This window comes from Pituophis catenifer, unplaced genomic scaffold (genome assembly GCF_029215685.1).
Source record: "Pituophis catenifer annectens isolate HBS135680 unplaced genomic scaffold, rPitCat1.0.hap2 SCAF_2, whole genome shotgun sequence".
Classification (NCBI taxonomy): Eukaryota; Metazoa; Chordata; class Lepidosauria; order Squamata; family Colubridae; genus Pituophis; species Pituophis catenifer.
In genome coordinates, this window is record NW_027256882.1 from 226,487,307 (window position 1) to 226,509,619 (window position 22,313).

Here is a 22,313-nt window from a genome sequence, read left to right on the forward strand (position 1 = left end):
TACCAAATAAATACAAAGATTATATTATGCATATGGATGGAGAACAAATAACACCTAATACATATGAGGAAGTATTGAAACTCCCCCGTGACGAAAGAGAAAAATGGGAACTAGCTATGGAAAAAGAAATGAAAAGTTTACAAGGATTAAATGTATTCACACCTGCGATCGCACCTAAGGATAAAACAATTATAGGTACCAGGTGGATTTATAAAATTAAGAATTTAGAAGGAGGTAATACCTTATACAAGGCCAGACTAGTTGCACAAGGTTATGCACAAAAATATCCAGAAGACTATACTGACACATATTCACCCACAGTGAGAACAGAGAGTGTCAAAACAGCTCTTGTAGTAGCATCTGCACTCAATCTAGACGTGTTTCAATATGACATACAGACTGCATACTTACATGCAAAATTAGATAAGGAAATATATGTAAGAGCACCACACAGTCAATACACTAATAAGAACGAAATTTGGTTACTAAATAAGAGTCTGTACGGATTGAAGCAATCTGGCAAAAGATGGTACGATTGTTTGGTAAAAGTACTAAAGACCATGGATTTCAACGCCACCACTGCTGATAACTGTTTCTTTGTAAAAAAGAGTAATGATCATATTGAATTTGTATTAATTTATGTGGATGATATTTTATATATTGGAAAGCATAAAGAGAGCAGGGAAATCTTTGTAAATAAGTTAAACGAACACTTCTCATTGAAATCACTAGGTAGAGTGAATAAATACCTTGGTGTACAAATTAACAAAACAAAAAGGGGATTCAAACTTACCCAAAAAGATAAAATCATTGAACTCCTAAACAAATGTAACTTAAATAATGCCAAAACATGTGACACACCTATGCAAACTGATTTTCTTAGAAACAATGATGAATCTTCCCCTGAGTTTAAAGACAACACATTTTACAGATCAGTTATAGGTTCACTCCTTTATATATCTAATTGGACTAGGCCAGATATTGCATTACCTCTCAATTTATTGTCAAGATATGTTAGCAAACCAACCTTGTATCATTGGGAAGCTGTCAAAAGAATTTTAAGATATCTGAAAAGTACATTAGATTTTTGTTTAATATTGGAACCCAATAATGACAAAGAACCAAAAATTACTTGTTATGCTGATGCAGATTGGGCTGGTGATACATCATGCAGAAAGAGTACCTCTGGTTATGTTTTTCTATTGAACGATTGTCCAGTTTACTGGTATACTGGTAAACAAGAACTGGTAGCCACCTCTACCACAGAAGCAGAATATGTTTGCTTGTCTAAAGCTGCAAATAACCTTGTATGGTTCAATGATTTGATCACAGATGTTTGGAAGAAACCTACTTTACCATTTATTATGCATGAAGATAATAAAGCGGCCATTGAAATTTCTAGATCCGATGCAATTGGACAAAGGTCCAGGCATATTGATATAAAATTTAAGCACGTGAGACAACTATCTCAAGACGGATTCATCAAAGCAATACATTGTGATACTTCTGAACAATTAGCTGACATATTAACAAAACCCTTACCTTCTAAACAACACAAATATTTAACTTCTAAATTATATGTATTATATTGTCCTGAATCTGAATGTAACTGGTGTTGTATAACGAACCGGCATTTAGAGGGGGATTTGTCAGATGTAAATGCCTTATTCTCTAATGTGTAAATAATGTATATATGGAACATCAGGGGTTAACTTATTACTTGAGCTTTAATGTATTCATATTTTACCACTCCCATTCCTGGCTCCGCCCCTTGTATATAAAAGGAGCCATCCTCCCCATTTTCCTTGCTTCTATCTTGAATATTCAGCGAATATAGAATGCCTATTATGATTAAAGAGAATTATATTTAAACCTATAACTTCTATTATCTTTATTGAGTCTGATCCTGAAAATATTGCAACATTGCAGGTCCCCAAAAAGCAACTGACAGTTGATATTATCATATGCTAACAGGATGGCCATGAATTTATCAGTAGACTCACTGAGCACGATGTAAAACAAAAGCCGACTGCTCTGTGGGTAAAAGAAAAGGCTGACCTTGTTAGATTTTAAATCAAACAAGAATTTACAACAAACTAACTTGTTGCTTTTAATGAACTTTATAGAGTAAAAATTTAGAAGGAAGAAATAAACTTAATCTTCTATTAAAACACGTATATTGGCAAGATAGTAGAATTTGGTCTTTTATCAACAGGATACCAAAAAAAGGCAGTTTCAAATACTTAACCTACTTAAATCTTTTTGGGCTCCTAATGTGTGGATTTCTTTTTTATTTTTAACATGTAGTTCTACACCTTATTTTCCTTAAAATGTGTACCCTAAAGTAATCCTTTAGATAGCTTACAAAGATGGTCAGGGTGCAAAATAAAATCCAAAGTATACAAAATAAAATAAACACATCAATATCTGGAGATGATAAAATCCCAGTAAGCATTAACCTATGAACGTGAGGTCAGAGTGTGCTTCTCTTTCGATATGCCTATGAAAAAAACCAGACAGCTGAGAAGCAGCTGTTAGCAGGAAGATTTAAAAAAAAATATCTTGCTTCAGCTGTTCCTTCAATGACCAGAAGAATGGAGGGTTACAGGCCATTTTAAATCAACTTGGCTAACAAGAGATAATAGCAAACCTCAGCCTTTAGGTATCACTTTGGAGAGCCTTTGTCTATTACGATTTAAAGATGCCAGGAATCACTCTATAACTGGGATACTGGTACTTCCAAACCAGTCTAAATCTGTTATCAAATGACCCATATTTGGATTTTTTTTTTCAAATGGGCATCATCTTATATCTTCTTTGTTCTAAAAATGGACAATTCACCAGGCCTTTACCTTGGCCAGGTTCGATGCTTACCCTTCACAGTCCCCTGGGAGCATTACAAAAATACCCCTCTACATTAATGACAATGTGGGGGTGGTTGTATAAAGTCCCTGAGCCACATCTGTTGCTCTCTTACGGGAATCTAAAATGACATTCATTTATTCTACTCTAAGAAATACCCTGGCACAAAAAATGATGCTCATTCCATCACTTCTATCCAACCAGGATTTTGACATATTTTTCCAGGTTGCCCAATTCTACACCTATGTTTGTTCTATTTGATCCATATGTGATGGAAGATTATTCTTAAATTTGGTAATCATCACTATTGTTTGCATTATTTATTGTTAATTTTACGCCTCTTTTATTAATCTCTATATATTTTAGGGGAAAGAGAGGAGAGAGAGAGAGAGAGAGAGAGAGAGAGAGAGAGAGAGAGAGGCCTAGTGGTTAAGCACCAGGCTAGAAACTTGGAGACTGTGAGTTCTAGTTCTGCCTTAGGCATGAAAGCCAACTGGGTGACTTTGGGCCACTCACTCTCTCTCAGCGCAACCCACCTCAAAGGGTTATTTTTTGTGGGGAAAATAGGAGGAGGAAGATGTGTTGAATATGTTCACTCCCTTGAGTTGTTTGTACAAATAATAATGGGAGAATATTATGTTTGTGTGTCTGTGTGTGTAATATATTTTTGTGTATGTTATGTTTTCTGTCTTATAGGCCATAATTAAGGATTGGTGATGAATTGATTCGTTTCTTTTAAAATTGTATTTTTATAAGAATGTAACTTTTTCCAATATAAAGATAGTTGGAAAAGGAAATGCTAAATCTGATTACAAGGGTACACATGTATTGTTTACACTTTTTTTTAATGAATAAGCCCAATTCATGTATTCCATAGCTATAATACAAACAGAAAAACAGCATTTTTTCACTGCGGTGATAGCCTACAATAGCCAGATTTTTCAGGTTGTGAAGTTAGTTATACATTCTTTCAACCCTGTTTTGACATTTCAACAGAAGGAGACTTCAACCCATTGTTGGAAATGTCTGAGATTAAGCACAAAAAGGAGTAAATATTTAGGGTTATTGTTTTAATCCCTTAGCTACCAGAAACTAAAGCTTTCCAACTGAAGAATGTGAATTGAAAAACAGGCAGAAAGAAATTTGCATCTGTTTCTGTTGTTCAAAGCTTCACTTACGATTAACTAAGTTTGACTTTTCAGTAACCAGTTTTTCAGGTAAATCAAACAGCAGCATGGCTATTTCCATACTTAAAGAGAATATCAAATGTCACAATTTTTTTTCCAGATGTCACATACATTTTCCAGATGTCACATACATGTGGGTATGGGGCTTGTGACACATAAAATTCTATTTGGTTGCATTTAAACTCCATTGATTACATTATGTAGAGGGGGTTGTTCTATTCATGGTTTGTACTTATGTTGGCTGCCATATATATATATATATATATATATATATATATATATATATATATATATATATATGGCTTAGAGGTTAATATATCTGCGTAATATGCAAGCAAGCCTAGGTTCGAATCCCAGAAGGGTATGGCTAGCTGATGAGAGATAAATAGCTTGATATAGATCTATACTAGTCTCCTTTTATTTCTTTTGTCAGTAAATATAAATTTAACACAAAATAGTTTGTCATGAGGGCTCCTGGATTGGGGCTGAAAGGCGAAAGGAAGCAGTATGCTCCTTCCCATATTTGGGTAGACCAGGTTGCTTCGATAGAAAACCCATTTAATCTCCCCTGGTACAAGCTGACAAAGCAAGGAGAACTTGTGGCTCAGAGGTTAATACAACTGCCTAATATGCAGGCAGCCCAAGTTTGAATCCGAGTAAGCATATGGCTGGTTGAGAGCTAACTAGCTTGAAATAGATCTATATAGTCTCCCTTTATTTCTTTATCAGCATATATAATTTTATATAATTTATCAGCATATATAATTTTCAAGTTTGTGTTTTTCCTCCCATTCATCTTACAACTCAATATCAGAAAGGAGCCAACCTGAGCATCTTCCTAAAACCTTCTTCTTTCCCTGGGTTTAAGGAATGCTTCTGCCCTTTCTGTTTTTGTAACAGCCTCTGAATATTTTGCTCAAAGCCACTGCCATGACTCTCTGCAGACAGTAGGTTGGGTCCTGCACATCACATGAGCTGGGCTCTTTCCACAAGTGGAAAGAATGAATTGAACTAAAAAAAAAAACAAAAAACCCAAAAACAAACAGAAATTGTTTGCATTCATTTCCTGGTTTTTACTCCAAAGATACCATGGTTTATAACCCAGAACAGTCTTTGCTTTATGTTCTATTTTGTAAAGAAAATAATGAATTTAGGGACCTGATTTGGATAACATGCTGAGAAACATCTTGGAAAGGCTTCCAAGTGTGACCCTAGATATGAAGTATGGTTGCTTTTTAAAGAAATAAAGGAAACACTCTAAAAATTAAATGCAATGCAGAGGAAGAATTACAACAGGCAACGTACACCATAAGGTTCAAAAACCTGTTGTAAACCTGCTGAAGACCCTGTTGTTCCGCCAGGCTGGGCTATCAACATAATAATTTTAAATTGGGGTATTTTAAATTTGTGGGGTTTTAAATTGAGCCAAATTTATTTAATTATTTTAAATTTTTAATCGATGTTTTGTCTTGTGTTTTTAAATATGCTGTACACCGCCCTGAGTCCTTCGGGAGAAGGGCGTATAGAAATAAAATTATTATTATTACTATTATTACTATCATTACTATTACTACTACTAATATTATTATTATTATTATTATTATTATTATTATTTGTAAGGTTTTGGTCCTTCTCTGACAACTCTGATGTTCCCTCTTGATCTAACAACACTGCCCTAGTTCCAGTCCAAAAATGTAAGATCTTCTGTTTCACTTTGTTTTCTATAGTGAAAAATAATTTATTATTCAAGAATTTGTAGTCTTTTTTTTTTTTTCAAAATTAATTTATCTTCATCTTGGGAAAGGATTTTAAAATTAAAATGAACAGCAGTTACAAAATATGTTCTTGTCTTTCATGTGATCTAATGAGATTACAGGAATCTGAAGTTGAAATAAATCAGTCAGGCTTTTATCTATATTGCACTCTGTAAATAAACCTAATACTGTTTATCCACAATATGTAATATCACGACTTCAGATGGCCAAAAACAACACTGCATAGTGCAATCTAAAATATCATAAGGATTTGAATGATTATAGCTGAAGTATAATATTAGATTTGAAATATTAAAATAAATATTGTAGTACCATACTGGATTAAAAGAAAATAGCCTGTGAGATATTTCAGTTGTAAGTCTGGCAATATACAGATAAATAATAATGTATCAGTATCATTACTACAGTTTAACAACTGCAACTCTCCTGTCTATTTGCAACAACTCAGTAGTATTTGCAAAGCAAAATGTATAATGATTTAAAATGTAATTCTGTAAGAAACAGAAAGAACTTACTGAAGTATAAAATCACATTATAAAATAAACTGAATAAATGTAATGAGGTATAAAATGAATTCATTCACTAATATTGTTGCAGTCTAAAATCAAAAGCAAAAAGTATAGGTATATATATTATTCCTTTTGGAAAAAAATATCTCACATGAAATTAACACTTGCTAAAAGTCTGGTCAGTTCTAAATGTCAGAACTATTAATTTTTTTTGTGACCACATATTCAGCAAGTCAATCTATTTAGTGGTGTTTAATAAAAGGCTGCACTAAATTTCTGTCTCCTCTGCAATTGCACAAACCATAAGACATGACACACTGTAACCACAAACTGCATGTTATTTCCTCACTGTCTTGCCTCCAGCTTAATCCCATTATATTTACAGGAATTCTTTAAAAAAAAGGGCAAAATGACTGATTTGTGGATTGCAGAGTTTTAACTGCTGAAGAAAGCCTCAATATACCGTGTACGCAGGTCATAGGAAAACTCCGAAGAAGTCTTTTGAATTATTCCAAATTAAGTCATCTTAAAGAAGTAAAACATCCTGTTAAAAAGATTTACTGATAGTATTATAAACAGGCTCAGAGCAAGTTCTGACCAAGCCCTTGGCGTTTTCTACTTGCCAGAACTATAAAGATGTTTTTACACAGCAAATAACTGCCTATACAAATAACGTCTTTTGCATAATTATTTATTGGGGTGGGTGCTTTCCGAAGGAAGAAACTGTTGATTCTAGAGCAGGAGTGTCCAAACTTTGGCAACTCTTAAGACCTGTGGACTTCAACTCCCAGAATTCCCCAGCCAGGCTTCTCGGAGTTAAAAGTCCGCAAGTCTTTAAAGTTGCCAAGGTTGAACACCCTTGCTGTAGTAGAGTCTAAAAATGCTAACGTGGTAATTAATCTAGCATAGGGAAGAGTTCTGTACACGGCCAGAATAACATAAATCCCTTGAACGTGAGCGTCCCTATACGCTGGCGCGCGGCTCTCTCACACCAGATCCGCAACTCATCCTCACACCCTACTCACGGCTCAAGCCGCGGTTCTCCGTTCCTCCTCTCACCTCACCCAATCAGCCTCCAAGGCGCACCAGCAAAAGCTGCCCGACTCGCGGCAAGGAGAAAATAAAGCCCCTTACCTACCTGTTGAGTTTCAGGGCAAAGGCCCTCCGATCGGAACTGGGCAGAGTAGCCATGGAGGCTTTCAGGAACAGCGGCACTTAAAAAAAGGCAGCCGAGCCGGGGCTGCTGTCAATTCGGCGGGGAAAACTTCCGCATTTCACACCTTCCTCGTCGAAAGCAGCCAATGGGGAGGGCGCAGTTTCCGCAAGGATGGGCGCAAAGCTCCAATCGCTCTTGAAAGGCGCGAGTCCCGGGGCTCTATAGCGGGCTTCTACCACTTTAGGTTCCCTTTTTAAGGGAGCACCGCAAGCGCCAATTTCGCTGAACTGAAAGGCTTTCCCGGCTTGGGGTGTGTGTGTGTATGTGTCTGGCTAGAACAACAGCAATAGCCAACCCTGAATTTGGCTTCGACGCCTAGCAGCCCGAGTTGGAACTTGCAAGAGGAAGCCCAGGAACAAGAAGTTGAGACTTGCACTTCAATAAATATTTCAATCTCGCCTCGCTTAGGCGAAAGCACTTTTAGAACTTTATGTATGAGCCCTGCTGGCTGCTACGGGAATATAAAGCCCAACAGACCCCGGTTGAGGAAGATGGTTTTAAACAACCCGCGCTGACACCAAGCCTGCTTCCTAAATTTATTTTTATCTTCCTTCCGGCCCTGCAAACGACCAGCAAAACTCCACCCCGTTGAGATTCCACGGTGGTCTCTTTGGTAGTCGTATAACGATTTGCAAAGCGAGGGAATCGTTCCCAATCGAAGTTCCAACTTTTGGCTGTGTCAAGCGCCTTGCGGGTCGGTTAAAGTGCGGTAGATGTCACTCTTGCTGCACTTAAATCGAGCGCCGTCGAGTCTTACGGGAAGCCCCATTTGTGGACGTCCTTCAGGGACGCGGCCACGATTCGGGTTTCAGTCAAAGCAGAAGAGTCTCGCCTCACTTCTGGAGGTGAGACTTGAGAACAGGCTGCGGGGTCCTTGGTGCTCCCTGAGCTTGGTTGTTTTCTTGCAGACATTTAATTACCCAATTAAGTAGCATCACCAGTCCTAGAAGGGAGAAGGGTTTGGTCTGTTTAGAATCCCCACTCCCTTGTAGTTCTGATGATGTTACCAAGTTGGGCAATGAAACGTCTGCAAGAAAACCACCAAGCTCAGGGAGCACCAAGGACCTCATAGTTCAACCCCCAGTTACAAATATTCTCTTCTATTGAGATGGGCTGTTAGGAAGCAGCTGCACCACATATTGAACTCCGAAACAACATCAGTGGCTTGAACTTGGCACCTAAGCCTGTGTTAAGAGCACCTGGAGTTAAGCACTGAGATGGTCAAATGCAAACAAATTAATGACAGATTATCAGAGCAAATGTAGATATGTTGTACGTAAACCATGCCCTCTGTCTGCCATGGGATCTGGGAAAAGAATCTGGAAACAAAAAGGGACAATTAAAATGTCATTGAATTAGGTCCATTTTATAATAAAAGGGCAATTTTTTAAAAAAAAAATCCAGAATATCTAATTTTCAATGGGTGTTTGGAGCAAGAACCTCCATTTTTGTCCCAGCATTGATATTACCCGTGTGTCACTAACCTCTCTCATTGCAGTGGGATTAGTAGTGACACAGCATACCATCAGCTGACTTAATTTCTCATCTTTCGTAACTGCTTTGAATAAAGCCCAATGCCCAGTGAATAAAGATAAACATCCTTGCTTTGTCTGTATTATGATATAAAAGGAAATTATTAATCTGAAGTGCCATTTAGTGAGTTCATAAATATAATCAGTTATCAGTCAAGATTATCTAATGCTTTTAAGATTATCACTGTGAGAGGAATGTTTCTTTGGTGGGCAGAAGTGGATCAAGATCTATGAAGATCTACGCAAGATCTTTCTTGCATAAGGGGCAGGAAATCAACAAGGTTTCCAACTGCTGGGCATTGAACAATATATATCGGAATCTCAAGTGGTCTATTGCTTCCCATAATAAATCAAAATACACGCATATGTAGATGTGATTGCAGCAGTAACTTGTGGCAAAACAACAATGACTCTTCATGTCATTTTACAGCACCTAACAGTGCACAGAATTGCACAGTGTCCTTGTTCCTGTGTCCGGGAACAGAGTGTTCTTCCCTCTGTGGTCCCAGAAAGGGTTCAAGTTGAATCAAGTTTTTTTCTTGCAGGCAGTGGGGTTAGAAAAAGCAAGCTCCCTCCAACTTCTAGTTCTTTCTGTGTCATAAAACAGGGAGTACTCTGAACATAAAGTTTTCTCTAAACATGAATCTCATAATAGGAAAGCACCTCTTATGCTTTACTGTGAACCTTGGAGATTGTCACTGTATACACCGTAATATTTCCACCATGTAGTGCTCTATGAAACAAGTGAGTATAGTGCATCTAAATCTGGAAGAAATAGACTCAAGGAAGGTGGGACCTACATGTTATCTTGTGGGTTGCAGGTGTCTAGGATTCTACCTCCAATCCATTCTCCCCCTCCCTACCCAGAGAAAGCTCATTATCCAGACTTACATACTTAGGTATGTTCTTCTCAATATTGAATATTACTTGAAAGTCCTCCACTCCACTCTCTTGAGTGGAGTTGCTGCTCGGAGTTCATAAGCAATGGCAACTGCAGGAAAAAAATTATTCTGGACTCCACAGAATGGGTATTTTTTTTCTCCAGAATTTAATTTCAAATAATTTCAAAGTAATCCCACTACAAACTGAACTTCTCAAAAACAAATAACTTAAGGATCCTGCTATGCATTTTTTTCTAGCTGGCTCAGAAAGAGTACTTATCCATTTATGAAACCCAAGACCTTTTAAGTATTTTAAATTTCTTCAGTATGCTAGACAGAGAGAGAGAGCCCAAACTCAGTCGCTGGTTTCCTTCCTTTTTTGTAATATATGCATGGCAGACGGTTGGCCTTTTTTGTTCTATAAAGAAATGAGGAACACACAAGAAAAAAAGTTCCATGCAGTAAAGGTGCCAAGACGTTTTTAAAAAATGCTTTTGCTGTTAGAAAATAAAAGTTTGATCTTGTTGATAAGAGAATATTGAAATTGCAATCCTATAAATCTGTCATGTCAAATTTGAGCTTGATACATTTTGTGGCTTCTGCCCACACATTTTGATCAGTGGTAATGCTTTTCTGTGAGAATGTGAATGTCATTGTCATGATTTATTATTAATATTGCTTCTCATCTGGAACAGGAATTGAGCACAGCTCATATGAACACCTGAAGAGCAACTATGAAGTAAACTGGAAACACGTAATTCTATGCAATCTGTTTGTGCCACACATCAGCAAATAAATCACGTTTTCCATCTGCGTGTCTATGAGTGCTTTTACAATATGACAGAACCATGTGGAAAAGGGCAATTCACCTTAGTATCCTTTTTGAAATCAATATTAAGAGCAGTCCACATTTCTGTGATTGAATTATTTTCTCATTCTTTGTAAAGAAATTAATTTTTCTGTACTTTGAAACAAAAAATGTAAGGGCAACAATTTATTGATAGCATGTGGGTGCCCAGCAAATCTGAATGAATATGGCAGTTCTATGGCAAACACCTAATACTGAACACATTTGGGGAAAATGAAAGATCATTTCTCTCATCTCCTCTTTGCAGACTTGGCTGTAAATCAGTTTCACAAGGTGCAATCCGTTAAATTGATTTCAACATAATCGAGCAATTTGGGACATCCTAATTTACTGGACCAGGTGCAATTTTAAGCCACAGTATGGGCTGCTGTATGTAAGATAATTTCCAGTGTTTACGGTTCAATCATAATGTAATGCTTGGAATCTAGAAAGCCTGATCTTGCTGTCAGGACACAACTTTTCCCCTGTCTTAATAGATGCGGAATTAAGGTAAACGTGTTATTCTGATCCATTTATTATAATCCGCCCTATTGCCCTTGTCACAGAATGCAAAGAAAAATACCTATTACTCCCTGGCTGAGTAGAAGCTTTTGAGCAGCTTCTTAAAATTCAAGCTTCTCTCTGCTGAGTCTACTCCGTTTTGTTGCCTTACCTACCGACTCAAAACACTTTATACGGTTGAACGCAGGAAGGGCGGAGAAATCCCGCCTAGGGTAACAGGTTGCATCTATCAAAGCACGAAGCAAAAGAGCGCATGCGTACTCAGGGTAGGAACTTGTCAGACGAGAGGTGGAGTTACTACAGCGGGAGCCAAAGCACCGGTGGTAAGCGGAAGTGGGGAGGGGAGGAAGCTGTTAGAAAAGAAATACGTGGGTCGGAGGAATTCAGAAATGCATTGTTTGGCTTGGTGAATTAACCCCAACATGAGCATTATGTATATCTGGGTTTACAGAGAGCTCGATGGGGTTGAATAGGTTTTCTCGGTTCGCGTGGTGCTTTATTGTCGTATTTCTTCAGTTTCGCGCGAAACAGTCCCATTCGGTCTGTCAGAAAGTCTCTAGCTCGAGGACCTCCCAGCCTTGGCTACTTTGAGACCTAGGGACTTCAACTCCCGTAACTCTCCCGCAAGCATGGCTGGCCGGGGAATTGTGGGAGTTAAGGTCCACAGGTCTAAAAATGACCAAGGTTGGATGTCCTTGCTGTAGCTCAAGGGAAAACTGGATGAAGGTGTGTCTCCTGTTTTCTACAGCTGTTGGCATTCTTTCTGAAAATGCATAAAAGGATCTGACTGCATCATTGTCTTTGTGATCCTTTTTCCTTGAAAAGAGACTTGGCTGAGGTCAAGCCCTCTTCCAAGCTATTCATGATGAGCCACATTTGATCTTCAGGCTTCCTTAAGTGATTATGGTTGCTTAAAACTAGTGTTCAACCTGCATTCCTCATTCTCTATGATGAAAGAGGGAGAAGCCAAAGGACGCTCCTGTTTGGAAGTTCATGGGGAAAAAAACAGTTTACCAAATACTGTAGCTTGTACCCAAAGGTGGTTTTTCAAGAGAACTGGACTTTCTGGTTTTTCTTTGAAGACGTTTTGCTTTTCATCCAAGAAGCTTTTTTTATCTCTTTAAGCACCTTTGGGACAACCATGACCTGGATGACTGAGAATCTCCATAGACATGTACAGTGGTGGCCAAAATTGTGGAAACCTTTTGGGAAAAGTGTATTTTCTAAAACTAGCTAATAGCACCACTTTTTTTTGGAGTAGTGCCATAAAATTATATATCAATGGAAAGATAATTTAATCAAGAATATAATGTAATAACTTTTATGAAGGATTTGCTATTAGAATAGCAGTTACAGTGTAAAGAAGAGAAGTGAAACACATAGAAAAAACAAGATATACAAAAATTATCACGTCAGTTAATACTTAGTTGGGTAACCTTTAGCATGAATCATGGCCTTACAACATCTTCCCATGGAGTGAACCAAGTCTTAGTTCTGCAGCTGTTAGAATGTGAAACCAAGATTGAATGATTGCTTCTATTAACTGGGTTTTATTGCTGTGTCGCTTGTGACTAAAGTTTTTTTAATCAGCTCCGTAGATTTTCAATTGGGTTAAGGTCTGGGCTATTCCCAGTCCATTCCAGCATTGGAATATGATTATATTAAAACTCCCCCCCCAAAAAAGTAGTGTTAATAGCCCCCAAACCTCAAAAATACACTTTTCCCAAAAGATTTCCATAATTTTGGCCACTACTGTAGCTCCTTGTATTTCTCCCTCCTCCTCCTCCATCCCTCTGGGTTCCTGTGTTCAATATTTTACTGAAATCTAGACCTGAGTCTTTTTGTATAGTATTTCTTAAATGTTATCTTTAGTTTGACAGGTGAGAGATGGAAAGAGAGATGGATGATGAAGAGGATTGCCCTGAATTGATTCCCATAAAGGAGCCAGCAATAAAGGATAATGTGGAAGACATTCAATCTAGTAACAACTTTAAGATTCCTGTTACTATCATCTCAGGATATTTAGGTAATAAATGGTAATAAACTCTGATTTGTGACAGTTCTTGGTTTTTAATGAAGAATTACTTTATTTGAACTTTTTTGTCATAATAAATGGATAGCAATTTTAGGAATGCATGTTATGGCCACACAGAAATGTTTGCATCTCTGCAGGTGCCTTCTACTCCTTGGCAGAATATATAAAAGAGGATTGACAGAATAATTTAGCTAACCCTAATTTTGTCAAATCCACTGATCTTTCTTATTTGCATAGTGGGCTTCACATATTTATTTCAAATATTCAGGTAAGAAGATTTGACTTCTCCCATGTTCTAGAACATTACAATATGGTTTGGTGTTTCTTAACCTTGACATCTTGAAAATGCATGGACTTCAATTCCCAGATTCTCCAGCCAGCATGCTGGGAATTCTGGAAGCTGAAATCCATACATCTTCCAGTTGCTAAAGTTTGAGAAACACTGAAATAACAGTGATACAGCATACTCCTTGAGAACCTATCGGGCTGGCTAGTGAATAGTGTTGACTGGCTGCTGATTTTTGTTAAAGTAGCATCTTGAAGGCCTAAGACACTGAGTTGGCCACTATATAGCCCTCTTCTGCCTTTCCTTCACCAAGGTTATAATAATTACAGTAGTTCCTGGCAGGGACCTGTTGGTCTGATTGTTTTGGCCAAGTTTAGATTCATCAACTCAAATCCAGAATCTTTAAGTTTCATTTACATTATATAACTGATTGTGTCACATGATACACTAATTCAAGACAAATTTATTTTATAGTTTAATGCAAAGGTTTTCAAGGGGAGGTGTGCAACTCTCCAGGAAATTACAGCAAATTTGAAGCAGTTTGCATGTTTTGGCGAGCATACACATGCAAAGCAAAGAATGCTAATAAGATTTACCCTTACTTTGCCTGGGCAAGTCAGCAAACAGCAAATATAAATGGAAAAAATGAGAAATGAGTGGCTCTCAAAAATAGAAATAGAATAGAATAGAATAGAATCCCTGATTCCTCAGAATTCTGTAAAATTAAGTAAAAATTAAAATATTGTTTTAAAATAGATGTTTAATGACTTCCAAAGAAAAGGTTTTTAATTTATATCATAGTTAGGTAATTGTGGCACTGCAGATTTTGACAATCTAGGCTTAGTGGTTTGAGTAAACTCACTATTAGTATTCCTAACTGGGAGTTAGAAGGCAGTTTCTCCACAGGGCTATTTCTATGCTCAGATTCTTTTTCTTTGCCTACTTCCAAGTAATAGTTGAAGGAACATGGAGTCTGCTGATAATGGCTCCAGCTCAGACCATAAGCCTCTGAGAAAAATGTATAAATCAAAAATTGCATTTTGAAACTCTGTTAAATAGAAGTTTTAAAATGTACAAAGTCTGTTAAAATTCATTTCAATATTTTAATATTTTTGAAGGTCTCTGGTGTTTTAATCTTCTGTTATAGTTGGCTGATCAGGTAGGTTAAAAGGAAGGAAATCTTACAAAATGTTCAAACTGTTACAAATACAACTGCATTTAACTTATAGTGTCCATTATTATTATTATGGTCTCAGAATAGACTTCCAAATACATGATCAAATCCTGCTTTTTCAAGTATAGGCGATTGCTGGCTTAAAAACCTAGAGCAGTGATGGCGAACCTTTTTGGGAGCCAAAAAGGGAGTGCATGTGTGCGTGCCTGGGCCACAAGCTGCAAGAGGAGCTTTCCAGGGCGCATGAAAATGAACTTCTGGTTTCAGCTACTGAACTTCCGGTCTGAGCCAGCTAGTCTTCCAGGTTTCTGGCGCACATGCGCACGTGACGATCAGCTGGCTGGTGCGCATACCCATGCAGGAAAACGGAAGACCAGTTCTTCCAGTTTCTGGCACTGCCGCATGCAAAAAGGCCAGCTGATTATCGGGCACCAGAAACCCAGAAGAGGAACAGGCAACACCACGCATGCCAGGCAAAATGGCTCTGAATGCCGCTTCGGGCACGTGTGCCATAGGTTCGCCTATGGGATTAGAAATATTTTTAAAAAATTATTGGAATGGTATCTCAAAATATCTCCTTAGTATAAGGAATGGGACCTCATTGTTCTTTTTTAGTCTAGTGAAATTTGTTCTGCTTTCTTTAGGTGCAGGAAAAACTACTCTTCTTAATTACATTTTGACTGAACAACATAGCAAGAGAATAGCAGTTATTTTAAATGAATTTGGTGAAGGTATGTAAGAATGCAAGTGAATGGAAAACAAAATTTCATGTTGAAGCCTAAGTGTATACTTTCATAAATGTAAAGTGTTTTCTTCAATTTATATTTATATTCACACATTTTAAGAGTTGCAATGCAAAATTTGCTTTAGAAGTAATATTATGTAATCTAAAGACATTGTTTTAAAGTTTGTCCTTTTAAATAAGGACATTAGGATACATGAAATATTGCAACTGAGAAAGTTACCGTATTTTCTGGTGTATAAGATGACTTTTTAACACATGAAAATCTTCTCAAAAGTCGGGGGTCGTCTTATACGCCGGGTGTCGTTCTCCTGTAACCAGGCAGACCAGCCCGAAAGGCTCTGACGAGCCTTAAATGGCTCTGACGATCCAAGCTCTGATGATCTGCTAATCAGGCAACTCAGCTGGGATCGCCAGAGCCATGGAGAAGGGAAAAAGTTTTCCCCCTCCAGCTTGCTTACCTTAGCTGCTTGCCTTGCTTTGCTTGCCTTGCTTTGCTTGCCTGAATCCATTCCATCAGCAAGCAACTCCCTGCCTGCAATCAAGCAGGCAGGGAGTTGTGGACTTCAACTCCCAGAATTCCTCAGCCAGCAGAACAAAGCTGGCTGAGGAATTCTGGGAGTTGAAGTTTACAAGTCTTAAAGTTGCCAAGGTTGGAGACCCCTGTTCTATTGGGTAAGTTTTTTTCCCCTTTGGGATCTTTAAAAAAAATAGTTAATTGGGGTTTTTTTTAGTTGTTCTTTTTTAGACCTAGCCATTTAAAGTTTAGGAAGTTTTAAATTTAGCTTTCATATAAAAATAAAAATAAAATAAAATATTTGTGCAGCTTTCTGAGATTTAGTATGTTTTTGTAGTGTTTCAACTACACAAACACACAAAATCTCACAAAGCTGTATGTGGAATTTTGTGTGTGTAAAGTGTGAAAGTTAGGTTTTTGGGCTTTTTGTGGCTGTGTGAGGTTCCTGCTTGTTTCAGGGGCCATTTTGGGTCTAGCACAGCTGCTTTTACATTGTGGGTGAGCCAGTTGTGTTGTGTTGTGTTTTGTGAAAGTTGTTTTTTGGGGCTTTTTGTGGCTGTGTGAGGTTCCTGCTTGTTTCAGGGGCCATTTTGGATCTAGCACAGCTGCTTTTACATTGTGGGTGAGCCAGTTGTGTTGTGTTGTGTTGTGTTGTGTGTGTGTAAAGTGTGAAAGTTGTTTTTTTGGGCTTTTTGTGGCTGTGTGAGGTTCCTGCTTGTTGCACGGGCCATTTTGGGTCTAGCACAGCTGCTTTTATATTGTGGGTGAGCCAGTTGATGTTTTTTAATTTTTATTTGGTGTGCGTTGGAAGAGGGGTAGTCTTATATGGCGAGTATAGCCCAAACCCTATATTTTAACAGGAAAATTCAGGGGTCGTCTTATACGCCCAGTCGTCTTATACGCTGGAAAATATGGTAGTTCTATTTGCTAAATTACACAAAGATTGATGTTGCAGGAAAATTAGGGTGTGGCTTAATTTTCTGGCTCCTTTAGCATCACTTTCTCAAAAACCTTCAAACATCCAAAACCTGAAATGTATTATTCTTTCACTGTTTTATTTTCTTTCAATAAAAGTGCTATTTTTATTATAGCTTTTCTTGTTTTCTCAGGTAGTGCATTGGAAAAATCCTTGGCTATAAGTCAAGGTGGAGAACTCTATGAAGAATGGCTGGAGCTCAGAAATGGCTGTCTTTGCTGCTCAGTAAAGTAAGGATTTTTTATTTGGTAAAATTGATAATTCTAATATTGAGGATTTAAAACTATAGTTTGCATTTCTCATGATGAAGGCCAATTATGCTAGGGAAGATCTAGTATTGTACTATTACAGGCAGTCCTTGACTAGTTACAACCACAGTTGGGACCAGAATTTTAATTGCTAAGCAAGGAAAGTTGTTAAGTGAATTGTACTCAATTTTATGACCTTTTTGCCATGGTGGTTAAGCAAATGACTGCAGTTGTTAAATGAATCATGGAGTTGTTAAGCAAAGCCAGCTTCTCTCATTGACTGTACTTGTCAAAAACTAGATAGGAAGATCACAAATGGCGATCATATGACCTTGGACTGTTGTAACTGCCTGATTTATATGTTTTAGCAAATTTAGCAAATCATAATAAAATTAAGTTCTTAAAATTAAAAGTAAGGTTTGTATTGCAAATTGGACCTATTTTAAGAGAATGGGTATTGACAAGTAGCTTCCTTTTTGACACTTTTTTCTAATGAATAATTAGAAGTAATTAGTAATGAATAATTTAGAGAAGATAAAAGAAAACAGACAGAATGCAGAAACTTAGATATATGGAAGCAAACTTAAAATTAACATGGGTCTATAAATTCATTGTAATTAATTATTTACAAATTAATTATAAGATTTGCAATTAGTTTGTAAACTTATTTAATAAGTAAGCTTACAATCTATATTTCTGGATAGATACGTGATTGGGAGATAATATTTTACACACAACATATAGAATTTGATACAAATGTAACATAAAAAAATAATCCTGTTTGTTTAATTTTCTCATTAGAGACAATGGTTTGAAAGCAATTGAAAATTTGATGCAGAAGAAAGGGAAGTTTGATTACATTTTGCTAGAGACAACCGGATTGGCAGATCCAGGTATACAGTGAAATGGGAACGAATATGAAACTCTTTTTTCTGGAAAATCTATTACATATGATAAAGATACATGTAGGAAGTTTCAGTGCACTTCTGCTTTATAATACTGTATGTTCTATTAATCTAGCTAGGATATACTTCATAATTAGAATAATCACAGAGCAAAGATAGGCAGAGTCAATTAATCTTCATTGTTTCCATCACAACAGCATCAAGGTAGTAAGGCAGACCCCAGATGTGCTATATTTACTTTTTAGATTTTTAATCTGCCTTTATTACTTGATAATAACTCAAAGAGATGAATATATATAATATTCCTTCCTCCTCCTCCTTTTTCTCACAACAACAACCCTGTAAGGTGGGTTGGGCTGGTTGAGAGTGATTGGCCCAAAGTCACCCAGCTGGCTTTCAGGCCTAAGGCAGTACTAGAACTCACTATCTTCCGGTTTGTAGCCCAGCACCTTCACCACTACACCAAACTGGCTCTTTTCTATAGCAAAACCTCTACCTTCATCTACGTAATACTATTGATAAGCAGCACTATCTATGTAGCTAATCTTGAAAGTGCTGGCAGTATATGTTAAATGGTACATGAATTATCCTGACTAAAGTCCACTTTCCCTGTTTTATCTAGTGGGATCAAGTCTTACTCAACATAATTTTGACAGCCAACTGTTTAGTCTGTTGCAACTAAAATTTAAAAGTACTTTAATTAGTTAGTTTATTATATTTATATACCGCCCCCTCTCCCGAGGGACTCGGGGCGGTGAACAGCCAGCAAATAAAATACACAGATACAAAATTTAAAACAATATTAAAATCCAATTAAATCAATTTGGCCCATAGTTAAAAACCCTATATTAAAACCCCTAATTTTTTAAAACAGTTCTTTTTAAAAAGAGTAGGTCAGGCCAGCCCGGCTTGATGAAACAAAAACATCTTTAGGGCAGTTCGGAAAGCACGAAGGTCAGGGATCCGCTGTATCTCTGGGGGCAACTCGTTCCAGAGGGTAGGTGCCCCCACAGAGAATGCTCTCCCCCTGGGGGCCGCCAGCCGGCATTGTCTGGCCGATGGCACCCTGAGGAGGTCCTCTCTGTGGGAGCGTACTGGTTGGTGGGAGGCTACCGGTGGCAGAAAACGGTCTTGTAAGTACCCGGGTCCTAAGCCATGGAGCGCTCTAAAGGTGGTAACCAATACCTTGAAGCGCACCCGGAATACCACCGGGAGCCAGTGCAGCTCGCGCAGGAGAGGTGTTACATGGGAGCGCCGAGTCGCCCCCATAACCACCCGCGCGGCTGCATTCTGGACCAGTTGGAGCCTCCGGGTGCTCCTCAAGGGGAGCCCCATGTAGAGAGCATTACAGTAGTCCAAGCGGGACGTGACGAGGGCATGAGTGACTGCGTAAGGCATCCTGATCCAGAAAGGGCCACAACTGGTGAATCAGGCGAACCTGATAGAAGGCCCCCCTGGCCACAGCCATCATATGTTCTTCTAAGGACAGCCGTGAATACAGGAGGACGCCCAAGTTGCGAGCCCTTTGACTTTAGAGTCAGAATAGAGAATCTTTGGCCCTTTAGATATTGATAATGCCAACTTCTGTCATATCTTGCCATTTCTGACAGGAGTTGGAGAGCAACAATATCAGAAGGGCTAAAAGGGGCGTCCCCTTAATCTTCATCAGTTAGTTAGTTCTGTTAGAAAGTCAGTAGCAACATTGTGCACAAAATAGGATTGAACAATTCTGTTTACTTACCTTTACTTCCTGAGAATTTCAGAATTGAACTTCAGGATTGTTAGGGACATTGACCAACTCAGGCATCAGGTTAACACTGAACCTCAGCAGAACTCAGTTTTATTTAAAAGGTAAGTAATTTTCCCAGTTGATATCCATACATGATTACTTATAAAACAGAGGAAGCCATAGTTCAGAAATTGGTGGATTTTTCAAAATTGAGGCATTTTACATGGCCTCAAATGTATTAGTGTGATGTTGGTCATTTTAGGATTTATTTTGCTACTTGCAATCATAATTCTTTTCAGCAAATCTTTCAGTACCTTTCAGCAAATCTTTTAGCATATAGACAGCCAGCTATTGTCCTATAGACTTCAGTGTTCCCATTGTCTCTGTCCTGGCAGGCTAGATACTTGCTAAATACTTGCCATCCTTTCATCTGGTTTGATTTTTCCATGCGGCTTTATAACCTCACTATTTTCAAATCTCTGCCTTTTCTAAATTATCCAACTTATTTTCCTATTCATTCTCTAAAATGTTTATGTTGTGTTTAAGGCACACAAACATAATTACTTTTAATGAATATAGATATTTTGGTAAACAGCAGATACCTGTTGTTATAAGAATTTGATTAAATAGCCACACAAATCACTTTGTGATTCATCATTGTATTCCCCAAATAACTAAATTACTTCCACATATAACCAGGTAATAGCATAATACATGAATATAAAAGTGGTTGCATTGTATAGCATTTTCTGGTCTTCTGGTCCTGTTGTTGTCTACATTAATGTTTCTCAACCTCAGCAATTTTTAGTTGTGTGGACTTCAACACCCTCTTTTATGCCCGAAAATAGGACATAGAATAATGGATTTAAATTACAGGAAGGATGATTGCAGGAAGGTACTGTAAAAGGAAATCCTAACAACAAGAGCAGTTCAACAGTAGAAGTCATTGGTAAAGTCAAAGTCAAAGCCTTTATTGTCATTGTACAACATGTATACAACGAAATTGGTTTAGCCTCTATTGGTGCAGTCCATACAAGAATACAAGACAACATGAATAATATAAAGAATAATCCTTATACAAGTAGTTAGGAAAAAAAGTAGTCATATGTTTCCATATGTACATCATATTCTGTGCAACATGTATATTACTCTGGTGTATGACCTTATATCATGGTATATACATACTACACACTACACTGGCACCAGTGAAATTTATCATATTAATCTGTTTGTGGTGCTATATTGTGTTTAGGAGTCTGACAGCCCATGGGTAAAAGCTGTTTTTAAACCTGGCTATACTTCTGTGTCTCCTGCCCGATGGTAAAAGTGAAAAGAGACACTGGCCAGGGTGTGAATCATCCCTAAGTATCTTCCTTACTCTGCTGAAACAGTGAGATCTGGCGATGCCATCCAGTGGTGTTAAGGGGCAACCAATGGTTTCTTGTGCCGAATTAATCACTCTCTGTAGTGCCTTCCTTCTGCGGTTGTTAAACCAGCATACCATACTGTTATACAGTATGTGAGGGCACTTTCTATCCTGGACCGATAGAAAGAAGTTATCAGTTGTTGTTCCAAAACAGCTGAGTTGAGCCTTACTAACCACCAGGGATGTGTTGTTTTTCCAGGTGAGGTCTTGACTAATGAGCACTCCCAAGAATTTAAAAGAGGAAACCCTCTCCACACGGCCCCCTTGATATACAGTGGGGCAGGTTCCTTTCTTTGCTTCCGTAAATCCAGCACCATCTCCTTTGTCTTGCTAGTGTTTAGATGTAAATGAGGAATGGTAGTGGATCTCCATCACTGGATGTTTTCATACATAGGTTAGAGCAGAATTCCCCAACCTTTTCGGCTTTGCCGACAAGTGGGGGGAGAGGGGATGTTTCTGTGCAAGCTGCGGGTAAGCGCACATGTGTGCACAACTCCATTTGCACAAACGGCAGGCATATGCTCATGCGCTTGCCCATTACTTGTGCAAGGGGGGATGCACACACATGCTTGGCCACTGCTTCAGGCAGCCTAGTTGTGAACAGCTCACGGCCCGATAGTGGACCGTGGCCCAGGGGTTGGGGACCCCTGGGTTAGAGGGCCATCTACCTGACATTCTTTAAATTGGAATCCTACAAGGAACAGGATTATCTTGATAAACTATAACCCCCCACTTCCAACTCTGTAATATATTTTTTCTTTGCTATGAGTTTTCACTAAAAAATAATGAATGAAAGCTGCCTCAAGAACCTCAGGGCCTTTTAAAATTAAATATTCACTGTAGCTTAAAGTAAATAAAATAATTTTGGCATTCCAATTGTTTCATACTAAGGAGATTGAAATTCTCCGATTCAGAGCTAAATCACTGTAATGATAAAATAAATC

General features: G+C 38.0%; 2 protein-coding genes across 9 annotated transcripts in view; one reads left to right on the top strand and one right to left on the bottom strand.

Moving 5' to 3' along the window:
* The window catches only part of DOCK8 (dedicator of cytokinesis 8), a 94,938-nt gene extending 87,409 nt beyond the window's left edge, over window positions 1-7,529 (bottom strand). The window contains exon 1 of the mRNA XM_070938629.1: window positions 7,472-7,529. Coding sequence (XP_070794730.1) covers window positions 7,472-7,524 — 53 coding nt within the window. The 5' untranslated portion in view covers window positions 7,525-7,529. The remainder of the gene's footprint in view (window positions 1-7,471) is intronic.
* Window positions 7,530-11,624: 4,095 nt separating this feature from the next.
* LOC139311201 (zinc-regulated GTPase metalloprotein activator 1A-like) overlaps window positions 11,625-22,313 on the top strand; it is a 29,246-nt gene continuing 18,557 nt past the window's right edge. For 3 of the 8 annotated variants that reach the window (XM_070935577.1, XM_070935583.1, XM_070935584.1), the window contains exons 1-5: window positions 11,625-11,654; window positions 13,204-13,357; window positions 15,471-15,557; window positions 17,195-17,291; window positions 18,111-18,202. In XM_070935577.1, coding sequence (XP_070791678.1) covers window positions 13,219-13,357; window positions 15,471-15,557; window positions 17,195-17,291; window positions 18,111-18,202 — 415 coding nt within the window. In that variant the 5' untranslated portion in view covers window positions 11,625-11,654; window positions 13,204-13,218. The other 5 variants (XM_070935582.1, XM_070935580.1, XM_070935581.1 and 2 more) reach the window with 5 other exon arrangements.